This window comes from Cyrtonyx montezumae, unplaced genomic scaffold, assembly GCF_038088225.1.
Source record: "Cyrtonyx montezumae isolate F1298 unplaced genomic scaffold, pur_monq_1.0 scaffold_8, whole genome shotgun sequence".
NCBI classification, from domain to species: domain Eukaryota; kingdom Metazoa; phylum Chordata; class Aves; order Galliformes; family Odontophoridae; genus Cyrtonyx; species Cyrtonyx montezumae.
Window position 1 is genome coordinate 20,362,286 of NW_027072089.1, and position 23,644 is coordinate 20,385,929.

A 23,644-nucleotide genomic window follows, 5' to 3' on the forward strand; every position below is an offset into this window, starting at 1 on the left:
TGAACATCTTTTTAATTTCTGTTTGCTAAGAATTTGGCTGTGCTGTCACATTAGACATCTAAAATGGGTCAGGCAAGCTGATTTTGGTGCAAGTTTTGTAGGTTGCACAGCATCTAAAAGAATTTGTTTTACATCATTTTGTGTAGGCATTTTTTACACTATGGAAGAAACCATCCTTCTTCAAGATGAGACCCAATTTAATAAATGAAAGCTGTGCTTTGTTTATTCCGTTCTTCTGCCACCCACCTTCTTTGTGAACTACACTGAACTCATTCTTATTTTGCCCAGGGATGAGTAGGCTCTGTCTTTATCTGTTGCCACCATGGTGTCAGCACATTTCATCTGTACTTTCTCAGATTTCCTCACTCAGGACAAATTTACTTACTCTCAGAGGGATTTGATGAGACCAGTGCTCATGAAGGAGAGCTTTAGTACAGCTGAGCTGTATTTGCAAGAAGTAAACTGTGGGTATTATTTAGATTGTTGACCTCTGGGAAGAACATTTACAAACATGGGACTTTGGGGCTTTTTTTTCTTTAAACATGTTGTATTTTTGGAAAATAAAACTGAACTCTTGCTTTTCTGCTCTTCTCAGTCATAGCACTCTTCGGTAGTTTATTTTCCCCCGCAGCTCTGTTCCTAATACCTACCCACATGGACATGTGAATGAATCAGGTTTGACATATCTGGCTCTTCCAGATTTAGAGCACTGAAGGAAAGCTGTCATGCTGCATTTGACTACCCTCTATGTGTGTGTGCCATGATCCCCCAGGCCTTACACCTCCATCAAGCGGACTGTCACCCTGCCAATGACTCTCCCAGATTTGTTTCAACAGGCCCACATGCTTTTCTGTCAGGTAACTTCTTCCATGCCTTACGCACAGCTAAACAAACCCATTGCCCTAGACCTGTTCTGAACTTCCTTAAGAAACACACAACTCTCTGGCAACAGTCCCACGTCACCTCATTCTACTCAGTAATCTCCAGCCTCTTCTGCAGCCTCATTTTCTGGATTTACAATGGTAAAACACGTGCATCTCATGACCGTGAAGCTCTCTGCGCGAGTAGGTCTATTAGTCACTGTGGCCTCTCTGTGTACCAGGAACCAACTTGCAAGCCACAGTCCAGGCTGGGGAGAAGACACTTGAGCCAGGTGAGTGGCTGAAGAATATCATCTGTTCAGCTGCTCTGGGGGAGCTCTATGTAGAGCTACATGACCACGCGGTAGCAGTTGAGCTCAACAGTGCTTCAGATAATGCCAGAATTGCCTTCTGTGCTTCATTCACATCAGCTTCCAAAAGCTCTTGCCAAGCCAGGAATGAGAGCTAAGGGTCTGTGCTGGCATCCATTTTGAGAGAGTTATCTGGAGAACAGCATGGGAGCCAGATAGTTTATGAAAACTTTTTTTTCTTTTTTCTTTTTTTTTTTTTTTTTTACCTTGGGTTTGAGTTTCCTGGGTTCCAGAAAATGCTCATGTATCAGAGCTCATGGGAGCCAACCCAGGTGCTCTGGGGTAGTTAACTAAAGGGTAGTAACTGCAATGAGATACAGCCTAAGAACAGATGTGTGCCACAACCTACACCTGATTCAACATGATGAACACATACTGTCCAGCTGACACAGAGATAGAACAGGCTTAATTATCCACAGCTTGATTATCCAGTGTTGACACGGTTTTTATGACTAAGTCACCCCTGAGACATTCCAAATCTGGAAATCCCAACCACAGATAAAAGTTTCCTTGCAGCTACATAAGATCACAGTATTTTTCTGACAAATTTTGGCCGAGAGTTTTGAGCATTTTTAACTTATCAGGCTTGCAGTGCATTTTACAAGGAGAGTGAAGACTTAGGGCATAAATCATTGACTTAAAGGAAAACAACTGTGTAACAATATTACAAGATATACAGAACAGGATGCACTTGGATTCCAGTTTCTGTTCATCGGCTCACCAGAGAGAAGGATCATAAATCAGAAATAGAGAATGAAAATCAAAGAAAAGTAACAGGAAGTGTCAAAATGAAAACCTGGCAGAAATTACCAATAAGAGGAAAAGAAAAAAGACTCCAGATGTTAAAAAAAAAAAAAAGAAAAGGGGGGGGGGGGAAACCTGGGAGAGATTCAGTGAACAAAAGAACTAGAAGCAGGAAAGAAAGAAAACTGATAGCTTGGGTGGGGGGGGGGAGCTTCTCCTCTTCCTCCCCCCCATCACATACAGTCAAGGTCTATGTGGGCAAGACAGTATGTATCTGAGAAGATGGAGGAGACGGGGGAATCTGTCATATAAGTATCACCTCCCTTCCTTCCCAAGAAGCGCGGTTCTGGAAACTCTGATCCTAGAAATATTTCAATTGAGCTCACAATTCAAAAGGTTCATTAAATCCAGGATTACTACCACGAGAGAACTTGGCTCAGAGCGGCCAGACCGTAATGTTTAAGGGGCTCTTTATTCCCACATACCTACGCGGGGCGGAGCTCGCAGTCACATGGCGGGCATGTGAAGGCGGGACCCGCACGGCGCCAACCCTTTTCCTCTGGAGCCACCTAGCGGCCCGCGGGCGCCGTGCAAAGCAAAGCCTGCACTCGCAGCAAACTCAACAAGTGGATTAGCGGCTGTCGGCCAGGAAAATCCTCAACAGAGTTGAGACTTAAGTGAATTGGGTTGATTCTCACATCTTCCTATATCTGCCTTGTTTCTCTCCCTTCCCCGTGTGCATGTCGTATTTCATAGAATCACAGAACTGTAGGGGTTGGAAGGGACCTCCAGAGATCATGGAGTCCAACCTCCCTACAGTAGGCTGCACAGGTGTGTGCCCAGGCGGGTCTTCAGTATCTCCATTAAAGCCAACAATGGCTCTAAGTATTACTAATTATGAAGTTAAGTTACACTAAATCCTCCCTGCAGCAAAAGAACTCCACAAAACATTCACTTAATCACCCATGTCTTTCTCAATTCCCACAGCCAGTTTTGTTTAAGATACAGACCGATACTTAGGAAGACATAAATAACTGATCCATATTTGATTTATTATTTCAACAAATCAAGCCAAATCATTAGATCCCTGGATCATGAACAGACTCCATTTTTATGTGTTGTATCATTTTAGGTTAACGGTACCAGTTGGTAAACATTTGTATCATGCTCATATTAATCTACAGTGTGTTACTATAAGCTCGCTTTTAAACTACTTAGCTCAAAAATAGCTAGAAGTTTAGGGTTACTATTAAAAAACAAACAAACACAAAAAAGCCAACAAGCAACAAAACCAAGTAACCACCCTTCCCCAATCAAATAAAATACCTTCTCTCCATACTCATACATTTTATAGGTTATGACTGTTCAACATTCATAAACCCTATTGTAAAACGAAGAAGCCCTTGGTCCCATCACATTCCATACAAAAATAAAATCATGTTACACAGAATCAAAATATTCCCACTTTTAACAGAAAATGTATGCCGACCCACCAAGAGCAATTTACATCTGAAAAGCTTATTATCTTTCAAAAAGACAGTTTCCTCTCTCAGAATAGAGAGAAATTGATATGCTTTCCAATTTAAGAGCTCCGGTTGCTCTAATTTAAAGATTATACAGCTGGACTATCATATATTTGCATTTCATTTAAACATAGAGCTTTTCCACCAACATATCTTATCTGCTGTCTGTGCTAGAATTGTCTCCCTAGTTCTATTCCACTGTAGCCACACGTTCAGACTCGAGTAATTGGTAAAAGCCACTTGCTATATATACAGTCCCAGAGGGCACATGCTTACATGTGAACAGTGATCTGGAAAGTCACTATTTGTCAGTTGTCTGATCAAAAGATTTCAAAAAGGAAAATCTGTAATGCTGTGTTTAAGAACTATTCTAGCAACACAATATCATGGTAACACCTATGTTGCTGTCAGAAATCCCTCACAGTGTGGACATCAGAAGTAATACTAGGTTGACATACGGGTTATTTTCATTAATAATACTACAAACCTTTACAATTGCTTCATATTCCTCTAGGCTCAGAAGCACTTCCTCAAATTAGAGGCCTAGCAGAAAGGCCATAGAAGACATAATACATACTTTGGTTATTTCTTGCATTCTGCTGATTTCAATGATACTTAAACCTCAATACTAAGTCTTGCAAATCTGTACTGTAAAGATGCTGGAGTTCTCAACAAAACCAGCCCTTTTTTATCTGCTGGCTGGCTGTGTAACATACAAAGCAACCCTGTCAAGCTAACAAAACCCAGTGCTTCTCCACAGCCTGTAGCCAGTGAAAAATCCCCTCGAGTTACATATCCCAAGAGAGCTCTGGAGCAATGGGAAGTAACATCTGGGAGGGTGCCTGACCAAAGACCTAGAATGAGGTCTTTACGTTCCTCAGTTGTTTCTTTCTCTGGAAGACTGAGAGGGTTGCTTTCTTGAGCCTTCTCATTATCTTCCTCATTCTTCTTCTTCTTATTCTCTTTCAGCTTCTGTACCTTATGCTTGAATATATCACGATGCCGGGGTTCTTGAGGACCACAGAAGAGTTTGTCCTTGCTTAAATGTAGCAAGTCGTCTTCTGTTGGGATGCAAATCATGGCATGTAATTCAGGGTTCCCTTTTCTCAAGAGAGACAAGTTGACCCATACAAGAGCCCTGGGATAGCTCATCAAGATTGGCAAAAGAACATCTTCAGTCATTTCTTTTCCTCCCAGCTGAGAAACAAGGCGTGGTCGCCGATCTTTTCCAGAAGTAGGGTAGCACCAGGCTGACACCTGCATTAGTAGTTTCTGACTTCTATTGAAAAGTTTTGAAAATAAACAAAAAAGACAGTTATTACTAAGTAGTACAACAGAAATCCAGAAAGTCACCTATTTGAAAGAGCACAATTAAAAATGCCCTGGGGCTTTCTGTAACCTTTCAAGCTGATGTTTGTAACTCTCAGCACAAGAAGGGCGAGTGAAATTCACGTGTTGGGAGGCTAGTTACTCTGAAGACGTGAATTTGACTCAGCATGTTAAAGCTTGTTTTGATCACAAAAGCTTTAAAACTTTCAGTGACACAATTCAGTTCTGAACTGCCAATATTTTCTTCCCCTGATAACTACACAAAAATGCAAGATCTGCATTCAGGCACTTTCCAAACACTGCTGGCATTCTCATATGTTACACCGGAATGCAGGAAGTTCTGTCTTCTTTGCAGACCACCTAAGATAACGCATTAGGAAAGAGAATGCCTGCTGATATACACTGCAAGTTTTAAATCACAAATAAGATCTTCAAAGCTCTACCTAGAAGCACAGACCACTACTTCAAGAAGGTGCTAAATTCAAGCCTGTCATATTTTAGACAATTTCTTTCTCCATCTACTCACGTTGTTTGAGGAAAGTAGGACTTCTACTTAACAGCAAAGTTACTCACTCTCCTCCTCGCTGTATTTTGATCAAAGCACTCTCACCTTAATAATCAAGGCTGAGCCATTCCTTTTCCTTTCCCAATTATTGATAATAAAGAAATAACACCTCACATGCTTGTACCGTTTTGACGTACCTGAGAACAATAAAGTCACTTCTCATAGTTTCACCTCTCTCACCAAAACCTTGGGTGCCTGTACCACTCTCTGCCTTTACGGCATCTTCAGAGCTTGTTTCCATGGTCTCCTCTACCTCACCAGTCTCAGAGGAAGCTTCTTTCACCACTTCTGGTTTGGGGTCACAAAAGCCATGTCCTTCAGTTGCACAATGCTCAGCATGTGGGGAAGAAGGATGCACAAATTCTCCTGAAGCTTTCACTGTTCCTTCCCAGTCCTTCACCAGCTGCCCCCAAGGACAGATGAAAGGAGACAAAGTGCCCAGTTTGACATAATTTGCCCTTTTTGCAGGTGGACGTCTAAACAATAAATCAAGTACATAAAAATATTTATATCCAGAGTTCTTATTTCAAATTGGCACTTATAGAAAGGCTAATTGCCTACTTCGCCATGCTGTTCTAATGTTTTCTATTTTGTAAACAAACATTTAGAACAGAAAGTTAACTGTGCATTCAATAACCTCACTAATAAATCTCAAGTTATACTTCTAGACAACACTGGCATATTTATGTTAGATATTAGAAGGAAATTTTTCACTCAGAGGCTGGTGGCACTGGAAGAGGTTGCCCAAAGAAGTTGTGGATGCCCCATCCCTGGAAGCATTCAAGGCAAGGCTGGATGTGGCAATGGGCAGCCTGCTCTAGTGGTTGGCGACCCTGCCCATGGCAGGGGGGGTTGAAACTCAATGATCTTTGAGGTCCTTTTCAACCCAGGCCATTCTATGATTCTATGATTTCTGCCCTCTATATCTTTCCAGTGATGCTGGATACCGTTGACACTATCACTACTTCCTCTGAAATTCCCCTACTTGTCATAGTTGGAAGGAGAACTGACACCAGTTTGTCCAGAAGACACTTCAAGAAACCCCAAAAGCATGGTATTGCACTGATTACAATGAAAATAAAGGTAAACTTCTGTATTCTTTCTAATCAGCAGAGAACCTTGCCTGAAATGGCTTTATTTTTTACTCAGCCTTGTAACTGAGATTCTCCCTAGAAGGTTTTAGTTAATTTATGCGACCTGATTAGCAAAGCTTTTCTATTATGTAAAGCTTGAATGTTTTTACTGTATATCAGTAAATATAACAGTGAAAGACCTTCCTAAGTCAAAGTCTAAATGAACACAAGAGATAACAAAGGGAATATCTTAAGCACCACTGTTCATTTTTTCTCTTCCATTCTTGCAATCAAACAACATTAATATTACCGTTTGAATTTATCAAGAAGATTGCTTTCCAGTTCTTTAGCAAACTGCATTCCCGCCGGGCAATCAGGGAAATCATTTGGAGTGTGAGGTATTCTTTGATACTCAGAATGTTTTGAAGCTTCTTGCAAGCCACCAACTCGGACACCTCGATATATCTGTTATAAAAAAATTAAAATCCCAAGAAAGCAATGTTTGATTCCTGATTTCTAACTGAAATAAAGCATTAATAATGTTGAAGCCACTGCTGTAGAAAATGGAAGGTCTGTAATTTCAGCTTTCAAAACTGATCAACTTAAGTATGGTTTTCACAGTTCTAAGTGATAACTTCAACAAAAACATTGCTTGTTCTCTTTAAATTTAATTCTGAAAAATAATCAACAAAAACAAGCAGAATTTCACAGGTTTTCATCTTGTATGTTCCAGAGATTTGATATTAACTTGAGAGTTACTATCCAATTAATTTGAACTATACAATAGGTAACATTGCAGTTATTTCCCCTCTATATTCAGAAGTGCAACGTTAAGAGCACTGGAACAACTATCTAAACATTCAAAGTAGGATGCTCCTAACAGTGCCTGAGGTGTAGTCAGACTAGCTTAAACCAGATTTCAACCTCCCCCTCCAAATCAGAGGCAACCGTATTGCTGACAGGAAGACACAGATAGCCAAACCAAGGAAGCAATTAGCAACTGGCACCAAATGATTTCTTGTTAGAGACATATGCTCTTAGAAACACAAAACCAAACAAGTATTATATTAGCTTTCTCTTCCTACCCCCTACTCTCATTTCCTGCTTCAAACTGCCATATGGGCACAGTTAGACCCAGAAGAAGATATGGAAAACTATCATTTATTTATTTTTAAGACCAAGACTCTGTCATCAACCAGTTCATACACCCTCTTTATAGTGGGATTTTGATCCTGTGATGGTTTGATTACACAACGCAAAGTATGCTAACAATGGTATTTCAGACCAAATGGTATCATTTGATGTATTTACTTGCTGTTTTTAATGAATGTTACTTACTAAAGGAATCCAGAAAGCCATGCCCCAGCCCTTTGGGAGATAGATATCCCAGCCACTCCCCCATCCTGGTCGATCTTCTCCAGCCATTTTTCCTGGCTGTTGCACCAACAGTATAGGAACTTTAGATTCACAAGGACCCAAATCAAGCTGAGATCCAGGTACCAGTAACTGGGCTCTCATTTTGTTTAATTCCTGAGGAGGAGAATTTTCCCATAAGTTAGTAAGCTCTTCCCCTCTTCTACACATTCTTCTGAGATAGACATGAGATAAACTTACAACTTGAAAAAATAAATTAGTAACACTCTGCACATTTGAACTGACTTTCACTGGGGCATGAAAAAAACCCTTTAGAAAAAGTACATAAGAATCCTTTGCCCCCCACCTCCTTTTAACTTCCACAACCCTTGATGGAGGGAAGGTACTGAAACTCAAGTGTAAAGACATACACTACAGATGAGGAAAAAAGGCGAGTATTCCAACTCATAGACAAGTATTCCACTTCACAGACAAGGGCACAAGACTGTACTGAGCATGTGCTTTCAGACAGCCTGTCGATTCACTGGGAAAACATGAACTACATTCAGAGAGATGAAAACAGCATGTCATCATGAATTAAGTGTCACATAAAGCATGCTGGTACCAAGGCTTTGTCAATCATCACTTGTTACGTTCCATTGTACTGCTTTAAAAATATTTATGAAAAAAAAACAACAAAAAAAAAAACAGAACACCAGACTCCAACTGTACATGTCTCTTCTGTACAAGCTGTTTTGTAAACTGTACATGCCACAACAACAGGAAGAACATACTAAGACGTTAACACAACATATAGTTATGCATAACTGTAACACTGTGGAAGTATTCTGCTTTTTTACATTTTGTTGGACAGTTGGAAAGAACACAAACAAAAACTAATTTGCATCAAGAGAATATTTAGAGATGTTTCTGCCACACAAACGTTTTCTCTTTGATTACAATGATGTTGAAAGTTTATTATCTCTGGTGGCTAAATCACCCTTTTGGAAGTGTATCTGTGGCCTGTCCCTCTATCGTGAATGTAAATGTCAAGTTTTGAATCGGCAGAATTATAGTTCAAACTGTAGGATGTATGAAAATTCAATTTCAAATATCTCATATGAATAGAACCATGATTATTTAGTCCAGTGGACAATCCAGTAAAGCTTCCTTTTAACTGGATATGAATAACTTTTATACAAGAATATCACATAAAGGCTATAGAACACACACTTCAACTCTGCCATATGCTAATACATTAGGACACTGCAGCTCTTGCATTTATACAAGTCTCAAGATCCTCACTATACAGACCATTAACCATTTTCTCCACAGCAATCCACTTCAGTTACCTGCTCTGAGATTTTATTTTCAGTGACGTTCTTACAGATGTCTTGGTCCCAGATAAAGCTGTGAGCACACTCAACGGGTACACCCTCCAGGTACAGCTGCCTAACTTTATCATTATCTACGAGAGAAGAGAACCTTCAAACAAAACTCAAATTTTCAGAACCACTCCACTGTCCTGAGTAATGAACAAACAGCTAAGAAAACAGACTATTAAAAATGTAATCATTTGAGCATCTGGAGCATCTTACCTTAATGTATGTTTTTCCAAATACAAAACATGAAATAAACTACCTGTTACTTTTAGAAGGGTTAACCTGGCATTCTCACACAGGCAGATATTTCTTAGTAAACATGATATCACCTTTGGAAATGCAAGTTGTAATGCCACTTTAAATATTCCGGACTTTGACCTGTCAGGAAAAGTGTGAAGTTTACCAAAGAGCAATCTTCTGAAGCCTGAAATAAGTCCACCTAAGCAAACTTACAGGAAAAATAAAGATGACCTGTAAAAAAATGTACACACAGGAAATATTTCTATGGATATGACTACCACGTGATGCTTATTTAGCACTAGATTCCCACTCTGCATCTTTTCAGGCTTTGCACTACAAGGAAGACTATGTATTGCATACGTCTGCACAGTCCAACAGTTGCACACTTACTGAAGATGAATAAGACTTTTAGCTTTAAAACTCATCAGTAGGGTAATTCTGCTTCAACTCTCCAATACAAGCAAAATAAAGAAAATGTACACCTACCTTTTTTACTCTATGGATTAAAAATGCTCAGCATTCCATATATAGTATGTAATGCATATCAATCTGCATTTTAAGTAAAATAAACTTTACAAATTAAAAAAAAAACACAACGAAGCTGTTAATTTCTGTGGTTAAAACTTACAGGGAATGCTTTGTCATCTAAGTGATCTTACATATTTAAGGAACACAGTATTTCTTGCTTGTTTTTAAACAACTTAATCTTTTGAAAGACAAAATTCAGGTAATTTTTCCATTTACCGTGGACAAAGACTTTCAGTACAGAAGATAGGGATTATGGAGTTGTCCTAACGAGAGGACAGGTACTGCCAAACATAACTGCAATAACTACATTAAAATGATTTAAAGTTGTCCATGTTACTACGAGTTGAAAAAACCTCAGAAAAGTTAAATGTAGTAGCATTCCTGAGTTAGATGGTGCTATTAAAATGATACTTGCTAAGCATTCTTGCTTAAAGAACACACATTACTTAAAGTTCCTATACTGCAGAATGTATTTTTTTTCCTACTTTAAAGAGCCCTTTAATGCCTGTCTCTTTCCACTCCCTCAGCCTACCCAATGTTTGCCTCACTACCTTAAAATCTCTAACTTCATGCATGGTTTTTCCTTCATTCCCATTCAACTTGGAGAAATTTTACCTCTGCAAAAAATACAGCGTTCAAATCGTTCCCCCTTCATTTTCTTCACTTTGCATTCAAAGAATATTGGGAAAATAAACCTCTTGATGAGTAAGTTGTTAATGATGCTGCAAATAAGATGCTACAGCTAGTACAGGAAACACTAAGCACACAAACTACTTAGCGCACAGAAGTGACTAACAACTATAATATCACCTACTTCTGTTGATACCAATGGTTGGTGCTCAGGAAATACACGGAAGGAAAGGAAGGTTTCATTCTGTTTCAATAGAATAGTTTCAGAGCACATATGTAGTTGGTACCAGGAGAGCCAATGCAAAAGGCCAGATGTGTCAACTTCTGCAAGAATGTGTTCACTGGCAAAGAGTCTGGCTCTGTGTTTGCAGAAGGAACTTCAGCTCACCCATCTTTCATGACACATTCTCCTCTGCATTTCATTCACTGTCTGTTTAGAAGTTCCATCAGACCCCGTGCTGAGCAGCAAACCATGCTAAGACAGTGACAGCAAACCAAAACATGAGAAGAGTAATTTAAAAGAAGACTAATGCTAATTTGCAGTCATGTAAGCAGTGACCACTTAACTCAGAGGCTTGACTTCCAGAAGGCATAAACCTGCTGAAAAGGCAGTAAAAGAGAGTTTCTGAGTAAATCACTTATCTTGCAGCCTAAAGAAATCAGGACAGTTCTGTGCTTAAGTCCCATCAGCACACGACCTTTACACTGAAACCATGCATATGCACTTGGGAGTATGAGTAAGTGGGAGACAGTGAAATTTACTTTGATTTGTTAATATGTCATCCACAGGGGGAAAAAGTACACAAACGTATCTTACAATGTTTAGAAGAAGATCAAGGAGGGAAGAAATAGATAGATGCATATCATTTCATAGATTTCATGTACGACAACAACCCATGGGCTAAGATGGCTATAACTTACCTAAATCATCTGCACATTTGACAAGTACTGCATTTTCAAACAGTAAATTTATGTTAAGAAAAGCAATTAGCTTCTATATACCATTAAAAAACAAGAGTGATTAAAACAAATATGGGATCTCCTAAGATAAGCAGTACCATTTCAAATTTACTAATATTAATGCCAATTGTATTTGAATGTCCAGGAAGCAAAAGGGAAAAAACATCACAGTGAGCAAGAATGGTAACATTACTCACATAAATATCATCTAACTGTATTAAACACAGCTGAGTAAGGTTACATTAAAACCAAGACTCAGAAAGTTTATGCAATTCTAAGGCTAATAAAATTATCTGCTCAAGGGACAAAATCAAAACCAACTCAGACCTCATCTTCCATCAGGGGATCAACTATCTAGAAGAGAAACCTAACCTTCTTTGTGGGTGTTACCGTGAAAACACTGGTAGTACTGTTGCCATACTAAGATATACAATTTGCCAACAGTAAATTCCTTTCTTTTTAAATTTTTTTTTTTTTAGTTAAACAAACTGCCCTTCACAAATTTGAAGAAGAATCCCTCTCCTGGGCATCTGTTGGGCAAAAGAAACAATGGAAACAGGACGGAACTGAAAGGAAAAAATGTTGGTAAAACTGCCAAACTGAACTAGAATTATCTTTGGTAACGTGCTGCATTTGATGAAATTCTTGCTGGATATTCCAGTGATCTGACATCAAACATGGACAGTAACAGGGTGCTATGGAAGAGTGCAACACTGAGTGTTCAGTGCTGTCATTCCAGACATTTGTGACTTACATTCTTCACCTAGATGTGATCTTCTTGCACAGAATGACGTTCACTAGCTTCTCTTCCATTTATTTAATGGATTTTTGAACTGCAAAACTGCCAGGCTATCAAGTAGGTTGACAGGAAAAAAAATAATACAGCGGAATTATAGAGGCAGTGAAAAGTGCAATAAGACCACACGCCCTAACAATATCACAACTAAGCTGCACATAATTCCTTGTCCTGAAATAGAATACAGTGGGAAGAAATCATAATGCTTGCATAGAGGGACCTGATTAGATTTTATATCCAATCTGCTTTTTGTATGCATTTTGCACAATAACTGATTATGCCTAGGCTTCCTTTTATTAATACTGATGCAATTTTTCTTTATAAAACCAGGAATCAAATGCAACTGAAAGCTTTCCCCAGACTAGAAAATTGCATAAGTATCTGAGTTTAATCAACCAATATAGATAGATCTTCTAGAAGTATAGAAAAGAAATGTAACTTCTCTCAACTACTTGAACAAATAAGCCTATAAGGCAAGCTATAGCACTGGCAGTAGCTGTCACACAGTCAATTACAAAATTAAGAGAGGAACTTCGGAGGAAAAAAAAAAGATAGGCTTCAGAGAGTAGTAATAGCTTCTCTCTTCAACTAAGACTTCGGAGTATCAATGAGGCAGAGAGGAGTGGCAGTTACACCTCAGTTCTGAGGTTCCTAGACAGGGGAGATTAATTACCATGCCATAAGGTTTCTCCACTATACAATGCAATAGGTACACAGGAGATTGTGAATAATCCTCCAAGTCTTCCCACACAGTATTAAGAAATCACTCAAGTGGGAAATTACCTCCTTACTGTTTCTTGTGGAAGGACTATTCTTTTCTACTCTCTTACCACGATGTCCTTTTTATTTTCTGTTAGAAGGAAGTTGTATTATCTGTTTTCGTTCACTCTTCTGCCTACTTTTAACATCAAGTGGACATCAAGTCCATTAGTAGAACCTAAATTAGAAGTCATTATATGCAGTTTATATTTTCTTGCTTGCTGATCAAGGACATTCTCCCTCACCTGAATAAAGGTCAGAAAGGGCATATACAGTATTAATTTTATGATAAAAGAAAAACCAAAACAAAACATCGCTCACTCAGAAAGAAAACAGAAAACAAAACCATGAAAACATGGTTTGAAGTTGAAGGACAACCCCAAACAGTAAGCCTTGGAGATGGTCATTTCTAGCCAGTCAAAGAAAAAAAAGGCATAAGTACCTTCCTTCCCCTTAAGTCCCCATCACACATCATTACCTCCTTCCTGAGGAAGTCTTTGCCAGCAGGAGAAAAACTACTATGTGACATTTCCAATGCTTAGAAGCCTTCAGCTCATCTTGCCTTCTTGACATATTTTCACAGACATGACAAGCAGAATGAACAGTGACAAATTACTTGTTTGGCTTGCTAACTACTTTACCAGTTGAAATCAGTCTCTGTAAATGAGCGCTCCATAAGTCACCGTACTCTTCAGCAGGAAGGAACCAAAGCAGAGGTCACATACACAGCAACATTTCCAACATGAACATTAATGATGAGAAAGTAACTGTGCACAAATTATAATAGACAGGACAAAAGCTGTTCCACATACAGAGGTTGGAACAGGAAGATGTAAGAAAGACTGAATAGGAAGAGTTGGTAAGATGGTAACTGAAATCAGTATTTAATTTGGTTTAAAAAAAGATAAGGTTGTATTATTCTAGTACCTTAGAAACATAACACCAAAGAAATTCACTTGTCTTGTTTGCTAGCTGGCTGTTCTGTTCCTCACACTAGGTTAGACAGCGTGTGCTATCAACCTAAATGTTAATGCTTACACAGTACTGTACACAAACCCCATTGTATCTGCTCTTGCATATTTTTCAAGGAAGTTCAAATCCAACTGATCTTGTATTTTGCATTGAAATGAAAGTCTGCAAAATCACCCTTGCACCTCCTAGCAATCTAAAACGCTAATGTTGCAACAGGTTGTTGTTGTTTTTATTCCTGCAATGAAATTGCAACTTTCAGACTATAAACTAAATTCTAAAACTGTTTTTGGAGAGAAAAACAGCACCTGGAAGACTAAATACTAAACAGAAAGTTACTGAGTAGCTTTTAGCACCCGGTTGGCCTTGCCAGGATTCGAACCTGGATCATCTGTATGGTCAGACAGAGGCTTCCACTGAGCACAAGACCAGCTATGGTGCATGTCCCTCCCTCACAACTGCTGCTCTAAAACATATGCAACTCGTGCAATTTTAAGCCTGTTTCTATTATGACAAGGTATGTAGAAAGAAGAAGGAAACTTCTGAAATCTAATGCTAAAGGAAAACAACGAGAAAAAAAAATTGCTGGAAAAAGAAAGTAAATGAAAACAGAAGTGTATAGAGAAACTGAATTTCATGCCTTTGACAGTTCCATGCATGAACAATGTAAGCAAGGCATTTTACCTTGGTATTTTTCTGGATCTGGCATGGCTCTTGTCTTCTTTTTTGGCAGATTTACTCGAGGATCTCCAACAGTGAGGCCCAGTATTGTACCTGGTGGCATTTCTGATGGCGAACTTATCCCTTTAAAAATATACAAAGGAACACTGCCATGAAACCACCAATAAAACTGTGATTTTTCTGCACTGTTATTCTGCACCTTTTGGCCTGCAGGGATGTGACATCACTATAAACCAGAGCAGCAATTCAGAACATTCAATAAGCGTGTTTTGAAAACTAACTAATGCTCGTTAAAAGAAATTATAAAACATCTTTAAAAGCTTTACCTCATCTCTACTTAACTGTCTCAGACTGGATGGCTCGAACAGTTTGAGGTTTACCACAGTCAGTTCCTTACCTGTTTCAATGCTAGAAATGAAACATTTGTGAAGACAAGAAACAAAATGGAATATATCTGTTAAGAGTTTGGCCTTCGTAAAGGGCTAAAGTTCCATTAAAAAAATAAAAAGTAATGTTTCTTAAGTCTTTGATGTGCCACAGTAATTACCCAAGTACATGCTTAACAGCATCACTCTCCTGATCAAGCACAAACTATGCCTTACCAAACTGAAGCTAACTCAGTAGCATGCCAGTTCTGACCACTAGAATTTAAGAGTTTCCCCTTCTTCCCCTATCAGCCATGCCCAAATACCTTCTAAGAGCTCAAAGACAGCAGTTTGACGATGATGCAGAGATACTTTCTCAGAGTCCTTGCAGTTTTCTACCCACCAGCTATTCAGTTTCGACTCCGAATCCACCATCTCCTGGAAAAACATCATCTAATTAACTCAAGTAGTAATTCAGTAGCTTCTAATCAGCATGAATTCAGTCTGTTTGCCTTAATCACTACAGTTGCTTCCTTCAAGTTCCAAACCAGAGTCATTTTTTCCTGATGAAGCTTATTCCTATATTTCACTTTGCAATACATTCAGTTTGTGTTCCTAAAGTAAACAAAGCAATCCACAATTCTTCCCAACTCTGCAGTCATCAACTTCTTACAGAAAAGCAGATTTCACATCCTCCTCAAATCTGCTCCAAGAAACGCACAAAAAAACCCAGCCTATTACAACTACAGTGATGCTATGTGCTAAAAGGTGGACAAAATACTAAATTTTGGAGAAAGAATGTATTTGATTTAAAACACAAATGTTTTCAATACCTTTTATGTCTTGCCCTATAAGGGCCTCTAGCTTGTTGAATGAGAAATATAATCTATGGTTTGTCAAAAAGAGTATGAATTATTTTGGATCTTTCAACACATAGCAGCAAAAACTTCCACAGCCTTCTCAGTAGCACCATAGCTTCCATTTTCATTCTACCCACACCAGAAATCCAGATACAAACTCATTCTGAGGTCAGCATTAGTCAAGAGGCTCAGCATGGAAGTTAACAGAGTAGAAATACACAGGTTAACTTTTATAATAAATATGCCTTATGAGTCTTTCTAAGAAGTTTGCACACTTTAGAACCCTTATAAAAATTACAGCAATATCCAACAGGCCATTTTCCTTACTGTTTGGATAGAAGCAGGTTTCAGGGTCTCTGTAAGGACACAGTGTGACAATGGGCCAATCAGTCGATACCTGAGAATCTCCATAGTTTGATCACTGAAAGAGAGGGAAGTTTCAGATGAGTGTACAATCGTACAGCACACAGTTTCTTCCAGTGTTCTGTTAAGCTATAATCCAGCTACATTAACAAATTAAGGGTCACAGTTTCTAACTCCATGATGAACAAACCTGATCACAACACCAGTAGTTTCTGAGGCCCAGGTACAGGGCTGGAATGGATCTCTAGTACCATCACCAATTATTTTCTTCACTGGAACAGCTTTATCTCCTTCTCTGTCCTCCTTCTTTCTTTTTTTACCAAGGTTCTGAATAACATCCATGTCTTTTTCCTCTTGATTTAATGTTGTGGTTGGCTGAGGAATACAGATCTCTTCAGGCTCTGAACACTGGAAAATTGCTTTCAATTCATTCAGTATGTCCTAAAGAAAAGTGAAAGGTTTGGATGAGGAGAATAAGCAGTCCAGCTTTAACAATTACAGTCTAGTGATTTATTTTCCTATACAGATTTAAAGGAATGATATTCACTCTATTTAAGTCCATGGAGAGCACTGTCATGTTCAGAAAATAATACTGTTGCTAGGAATTAATTGTCAGTCAAAAACTAACAGAAGAAAAAAAAAAATAAAAAGCAAGCATGCAATTTAAGTTCAGATTATGACTACCTGTGATGACAGGGACCAAACAGCCTGTCATGGGTAATGGGAAAGAAGCAGAACACACACCAACATATTGTGAACAAATCCCCCAGAAAGCAACAGTAAAAATTTCTAACAAGCTCACATGAAATACCTCGGTTGCATGCACATTCTGTACAACTTCTCTAAGAACAAGATGCAGACAGAAATATAGTTAAGAGCGGAAACCTTTCAGAAGATATCTGAAGCATAAGAAATAGGCAATGCATGAAGAAATTTGAGTTCAGCTCTAAAAAGCAGAATACCTGTTTGAGAGCTGGATGCATCCAGATCCATAACTGCCTGTTTTCAGACCCATCTCTCAGTTTCCAAATAAATGTAACAGGACCAAGCATGTCCTCGGGATAGCGATCCGCTCGGTAAACATTCAAGGAGCCCTGGAACCTTCCAGACAGACAACTTGCTGCTCCAAATGTTAATCCTGAAGAAGAAGATGCTTACTGAAAACCAAAGTAACTTCTTGCTTAAGAAATAAAAACAAACTTAAGAGCTACCACCATGACAGCACAGCTGCAGGAGTTGGGCCACACTACAAGCTGTCCTGGTCCACATGCAACCTGCAGGTTGGACATATCTGCTTTAGTCTATTAGTCTGTTTTTTCAAACTAGTTAAATCTTACCTGTGTCAACACTACATATTCGAGCAAGTTGCTTCAGAAGCTCATTCTCTTTACCATTCAACTCCAGACAACAATAATATGACAAATCCTGTAACAACAGGACAGTGGAAAAGTGAGAAGAATTCTTGAAAGGAGACAAGGAAGGGTCCACACAGAGCTTCAAAATTTACAATTGAATTTTAGTAAAGGAAAAACTGCTTGAGTCAAAGAGAAAACACTACTACAATTTTACTTTAATTTTTAATTAAATAAATGTGCTTGCTGTAGGGCAGCTGTCAGGCATTTCCCGTTTGGGGAACAACCTGCCCCTAGAATAAACAAACCAGAAAGGTCACGCAACAGTGTGTCTTCAGTAGCATCCTGCTCAGCAAGATGATGCAGGGATTCACAGAATCTTAGTTCCTATTGCTGATGATTTCAGCTGTAGACACCTTTTTAATACACAAGGTTCTTCTATAGCCTCATCACATTCTCTCTGATACTGTCCACGTTCCATAGCACTTTTGAAATTACTCACTTATCATCAAATCATTTGAGTTGGAAGGGATCAATAAAGGTCATCTAGCCCAACTCCCCTGCAATAAGCAGGGACATCTACACCTAGACCAATTGCTCAGAGCCTTATCCAGCCTGACTCCAGGGATGTCTCCAGGGATGGGGGCATCCACCGCCTCTCTGAGCAACCTGTGCCAGTGCTTCACCACACTTCTTCCCATCACAGCAGACCCTGTTAAAGAACCTATCCCCTCCCTTATTACAGCCATCCTTTAGATGTTGAAAGGCTGCTCTCAGGTCCACCCACAGCCTTCTCCAGGTTGAACAGCCCCAGCTCCCTCAGCCTGTCCTCACACTGAAAATGCTCCACCCCTTGGACCATTTTTGTGGCACTCTCTGGATAGCTCTGGACACTCTCTAACAGGTCCACATCTCTCCTGTGCTGAGGCCTCTGGATGAAGTACTCCAGGTGAGGTCTCACCAGGACGGAGTATAGGGGCAGGATCACTTCCCTCAACCTGCTCTCATAGCTAGCAGTTGTTAACAGCTGACACAACATTACTTCAAAGGGACAGAAGCATTCATTAGAACTGAACAGCTGATTACTTCACCTTGGCAAAAGAACAAAGAAAATGCAAATGTGATACCTGAAGAAGGCAGTGGTTTGTCATGGCTCGGTAACAAGCTCTATAGCACTTCTCTGTAGGGCTGTTTCCTAAACAGTATCCCCATTTCTTTACCATATGAAATCTCTTTGCGTGCCAAATATGCGTTTCCAGCCAAATATTCTTCCTTTGCCTACGATTAAACTCTGCCACCAAATTTACGTGGCGTCTTCTAGCTTTGCGGCACTTTGTCTTTGACTGTTCTTTTTTCTGATGTACAGCTTTCTCAGCCTGTTAGCAAAAGAGAAGACTGAAGTAAACTCAAAAGGAAAAGCTTCTGTTGAAGAAAAAGGTTAGCATATATAAGGATACAGGAAGTACTAGCATAATTTAAGCTGTGCTTTATTTTGATGTTGGTTCACAATTTTACAATCTGGATTGAGGATAATAAATAGATGGAAAGAGTAGATGCACATCCCATCCACACAACTGCACCAAAATTTAACTTGAACCCCTAAACCAGAGTTCCCAGACATTCAGAAGCTTGCCAGTAAAACTGTAAGAACTGCTGCTTTCCCCTGTAAAGCTTTTACTCAATATCAGCACATGCATATGAACAAATGGACGTGGCATCAGGTGAACCTAAAGATGTGAGCTCAAACAGGAGCAGCATGGACTCTAAGACTGGCAGTCAGAACCTAATGATACTTATAGTCTCTACAGTGTGCAGAAGCCAATACGGTGATGTCAGATAAACTCCTTGACAAAGACGTAGTCAAGAATAGAATTACTAAGGGTGAATGGCTGAAGAGGAAGGTTGTCTCTCAAGGTTTGACTTGTCTTTTTGAGAAGGAGCAGAAAAAAAAAATCTTAGTTCTTATGATGTCCTTTGTGGGCTCATCAAGAAATGGCTGACAGTAGACCACTGATTATATGAATAAGAATAAAAGAATCAGAAGAATTAGAACTAGAGTTAGAACTAGAAGAATTAGAACTGGTTACAAGAATGAGAACATTAGATCACTGCAGTGAGCACAGTAAACATGGAAATAAACAATGATGTAAAGAAAGACATGCAAGAATAATTTTAAAGTTCTAAGTCATAATCACAATAATCATTCCACTGCAGAGCAAGCAATATAAACCACTAGGTAAAATGGTACATAAGTGTACAGAAAGGCAATTAGAGAAAAAGCAGTGTGGTGCTGTATACAAAAAAATCTGTCTTCAAGCTTGTGAAGAGCTAAGAGAAAACCCAGATAAATTTTTGCATCAACATGATCATGTTCAAGGACCTAAGAAAAAGAAGGAAGTGGAGGAGAACCAGAACAATCGACTTTGAGAACTAATGGGCAGAACCTATAAAAAACGGAAACATATCAGGAGACACAAAAGCTCTAAGAAAGCATGAAACAAAACATCCTATCTAAGGACACAAACTTCAGAAAGATAAACAGGGGAGAGATCGTGGCTGAAGAAAAACAGCTACAGCAGGGACAGTCATAGTACCCCAGAAATCCAAGAATCATGCTAAAGTGAAAGCAAGGACATATAAATGTGAGTATGGACACATAAGTTAGAAATACTATCACGTGAAAGGAGTTAAAAAAGTAGGATGCAAAAGAATCAAATACAAACATGAAAGAAATCTACATTATTTAACAAGGACAGAGCGTGCAACTATACAAAACAGCCCATGCTGCCTTCCTCCTCAAGACGCTAAGTATCATAATGACTAACAAATAAAAAGATGCCAAGTAAAGCAATAACAGCAGAGATGTGGGTTATGAAGATCCAGCCACTGCCTTAGGAACACGTGCAGGAGTACTTGATGCAATTTCTGAATCATGAATCTTCAGGAACTTGAAGAAGGGGAAAGGTCTCAGAGAACTTCAAAAAGGTAAAGCAAGAGGGAAAAGGAATGCACGAAATGCGTCAATGAATCAACCTTAATGAACAGCAAACTTACCAAGCAAACTCATCTAATCACTTTGAGATGCATGCAGAGAAAGTGAGCAAAGCCAAACATGAGACAGATCACCTCGTGAAGAAAACCCACTGAATCTTTTTTAATTTTTTTAACACATAGAAATGCCACAGCATAAGTAAACACATAGAAGCACTGTGACTAATATTAAGACACTAGTCCAAAATGAGTTTCATGACCTACCAGGAATGGTATTAAGCTGCATGCAACCCCAGTCAACTGCTCCACTGTACTCACCCTGCCCAAGCTATATTGTGTCAGATATGAACAAGTTGTGCTGGGTTGAGTCCTGTGAAGTCACAGCTCAAAGCAGTGGTAGGCTGCAAGCTAGGCAGGTGTTACTGAGGACTCCTAGATCACCCTGAGACCTTGAAAAACTACCCAAACAAACGCTCCTGCAGTAGAGGGTTTCATCATCATTACTCCAATAACTTTTCAAGGCATAAAATAATCACAAAGCCAAGAAGGTATTGACAACTACTCTGAAATCTGCTTGAACCACCATCTAAAAAGTAGGTTTTGCATCCAAATGTCAGCCCAAGTTTGTGAGCCTCTGTGTATAGGGAAGCTTTGCAGACAAGCTCAGGTCTGAACGGTAATAAACATACACACGTACAATAGTTACATCCACTATACAGCTCATCAAACACTGTAAGATTCACTTGTACCTCTTTTTTGGCAACCTCTTGCAGCCTCCTGGGTAGGCGCTTAATATTGTGGCTCATTGCTCGCCGCCGCATGTGCCTAGGCAGAGTCTGGAAGACCAGAGAGTTGGAAGACTTCTGCGTGACTGCTTTCAGCATGGCTTTGATCTCAGCAGCACGAGCTTGAGCAAAGGTAGACACTGGAAAAAAAAAGAACTCCATCAAACAGCAAAAATCAGAAAAAGGAACAACACGCATGAATTACTCAACTCCAGCAGAGTATTTCTAGGACATCCATCTAATAACTTTGAGATAAAACACAAATTATCCTCTACTGTCTATTGAAGAAGCAGTTTCTATTCTTCAGATATCCTGAAACTCACCAATATGTTTACCTATACTGAAAGCTGAGGTATAACCAACAAGTTCTACTTGCACAAAGTACTTCTTTACCAGGATAGCAATGTTTTCATTTATTATTCAGACAGATGGAAGAACTTAATCATGGAAAAAACAGGAAGCAACGATCACACTACATACTGTTTTGAAATGAACAACTATAGAAGTCAGAGGTTGATTTTGTTTAATACTTATGGAAGTGTATTCATTATCATAGCACTACTATAATTTGGAAAACTAATTTGTCTCTTTGCTTTCCTAAACAAACATTCTGTTAGAAGTTACTCTAACTCACAATATAAGCATAAACAGTTTCACTGACTATATGAAAAACAGATGGCTGTCAGTATTCATTTTACTGGTAAACTGAAACCCAAATGCATATCCCTTGTTATAAGGAGTGCAATTTTTCAACTCATTTTGAAAGGACTCACTGATCAGCACCTGGTAATTCATTCTAGAACACAAACTTTTCTGTATTTTGGAGGAAATTAGGAAAAAACAGAAGACTAAAGGCAAGTGTTGACCAAAACATCAGGTCTGATTTTTGCTATTGCACATAATCAAAAACAACAAGCAATTACTAGCAAGTTGCCCTGGAAACCGTGACCTTTTATCGTACATACCAACCTGTTATGAATCTAGGCATTTCCTCAGAAGAACTCTGATGTTCTCCTTGCCATCCTCCTCTTCCTCTGCCTCTCGAGTCTCCTCTATTTTGGTCTTTCCTGTAGTGAGGTCCAGGTGACTGATGCAAAAATTTCTGCTGTTGACACTGCTGCTCAGAGCGAACATCTCCTGAAGGGTTTAGACACAAACACAGACTGCACTGCATTCTTCTGGATATATTTAAGACATATAACTGAAAAAAAAAAGTTATTTTTCAATGGAAAAAAAAAAGCTGTATTTTCCTGCAACAAGCCAGCAGCAGATTATTAAGTTTTTACACATTTTAAAATGTGTACCCAAGCCATACATCCCATACCTCATTAAGCCCAAAGGGAAAGACCTAATCAAAATCAGCCAATGTGATTGCCATCAGCAGTGATTCTTATTGCTGTTTAGTCAGAACAAAACTTTTTCCTCTTTCCCTTATTTTTTTTCCCCATAAGGATAGCTATTTTTGTCCATCTATGGACATCACATGCATTCTGTTGCAGTAACAAATAAAGTAAGCATGGCACATGTATGCTGGTGCAGTAAGTTATAGTGCATATTTCCTGGCACAGACAGCTAAATCAATATCAAAATTATGTAACAAAAATCTGAAGTAAGCTCCTTAAGTACATAAATACCTTCTAAGAACGACAAGCACCTAACAGCACTTCAAGGAAGCGCTTCTAGAGAGCCCTGAAGTCCATACTGAAAGATGGGCTGATACAATAAGGTCTAGGTTAGGATTTCAGGTGCAATTTAATATCGCTGTTGGGAAGCTCAGCGTTTGACACTGTCCTGCACCCCGGTCGCAAAACAGGAGAAAAACGGATATGATGGATAGATGGACGACCCTCTTGGTAAGGAAGTGGCTGAATGGCGGCACTCCGAGCGGCTCAGTGCCCAATGGAGGCCAGAGGGGAGGGGAGGGGAGGGGAGGCCGTACCTGGGGCCGAGCAGGCCCTGCTGCTGCTGCTGCTGCCGGGGAAGGACCCCGGCTCGGCGGAGAGCATGACGCTGGCCGGCTGGTTCCTCATCTTCCTGGCCCGCTTCTTCTCCCTCGCCGCGGACATCCCGGCTGGGATGGGGAGCTCACACGATGGGCGCAAAGCGCAGCAGGGCACACAGACCCCTCCACACGGGGCACGGATCCCCCGCCTCGCCTGACACGC

The 23,644-nt window shown here is 39.5% G+C and overlaps 1 protein-coding gene across 1 annotated transcript; it reads right to left on the bottom strand.

The window, feature by feature from the left end:
• Positions 1-4,106: 4,106 nt before the first annotated feature.
• Positions 4,107-23,592, bottom strand: POP1 (POP1 homolog, ribonuclease P/MRP subunit). The gene is made up of 15 exons (XM_065751984.1): positions 23,419-23,592; positions 22,449-22,616; positions 21,444-21,619; positions 18,831-19,079; positions 17,689-17,776; positions 17,314-17,489; positions 16,542-16,792; positions 16,316-16,409; positions 15,455-15,566; positions 14,767-14,886; positions 9,171-9,286; positions 7,804-7,995; positions 6,776-6,930; positions 5,530-5,868; positions 4,107-4,777 (listed from the first exon to the last, which is right to left on the bottom strand). Exons 1-15 carry the CDS (start codon positions 23,543-23,545, stop codon positions 4,114-4,116), a joined length of 3,027 nt encoding a protein of 1,008 aa, XP_065608056.1. The 5' UTR covers positions 23,546-23,592; the 3' UTR covers positions 4,107-4,113.
• Between the last annotated feature and the right edge of the window lie 52 nt (positions 23,593-23,644).

What these genes read in the sequence shown, in the direction of transcription:
- POP1 (XM_065751984.1), bottom strand. Translation starts at nt 23,545, where the DNA reads ATGTCCGCGGCGAGGGAGAAGAAGCGGGCCAGGAAGATGAGGAACCAG. An exon ending in AAGAGGTTGCCAAAAAAGAG is followed by an intron (nt 19,080 to 21,443) that starts GTACAAGTGAAT and finishes TTTTGCTAACAG; the next exon opens with GCTGAGAAAGCTGTACATCA. An exon ending in AGTGACTTTATTGTTCTCAG is followed by an intron (nt 4,778 to 5,529) that starts GTACGTCAAAAC and finishes ACTTTTCAATAG; the next exon opens with AAGTCAGAAACTACTAATGC.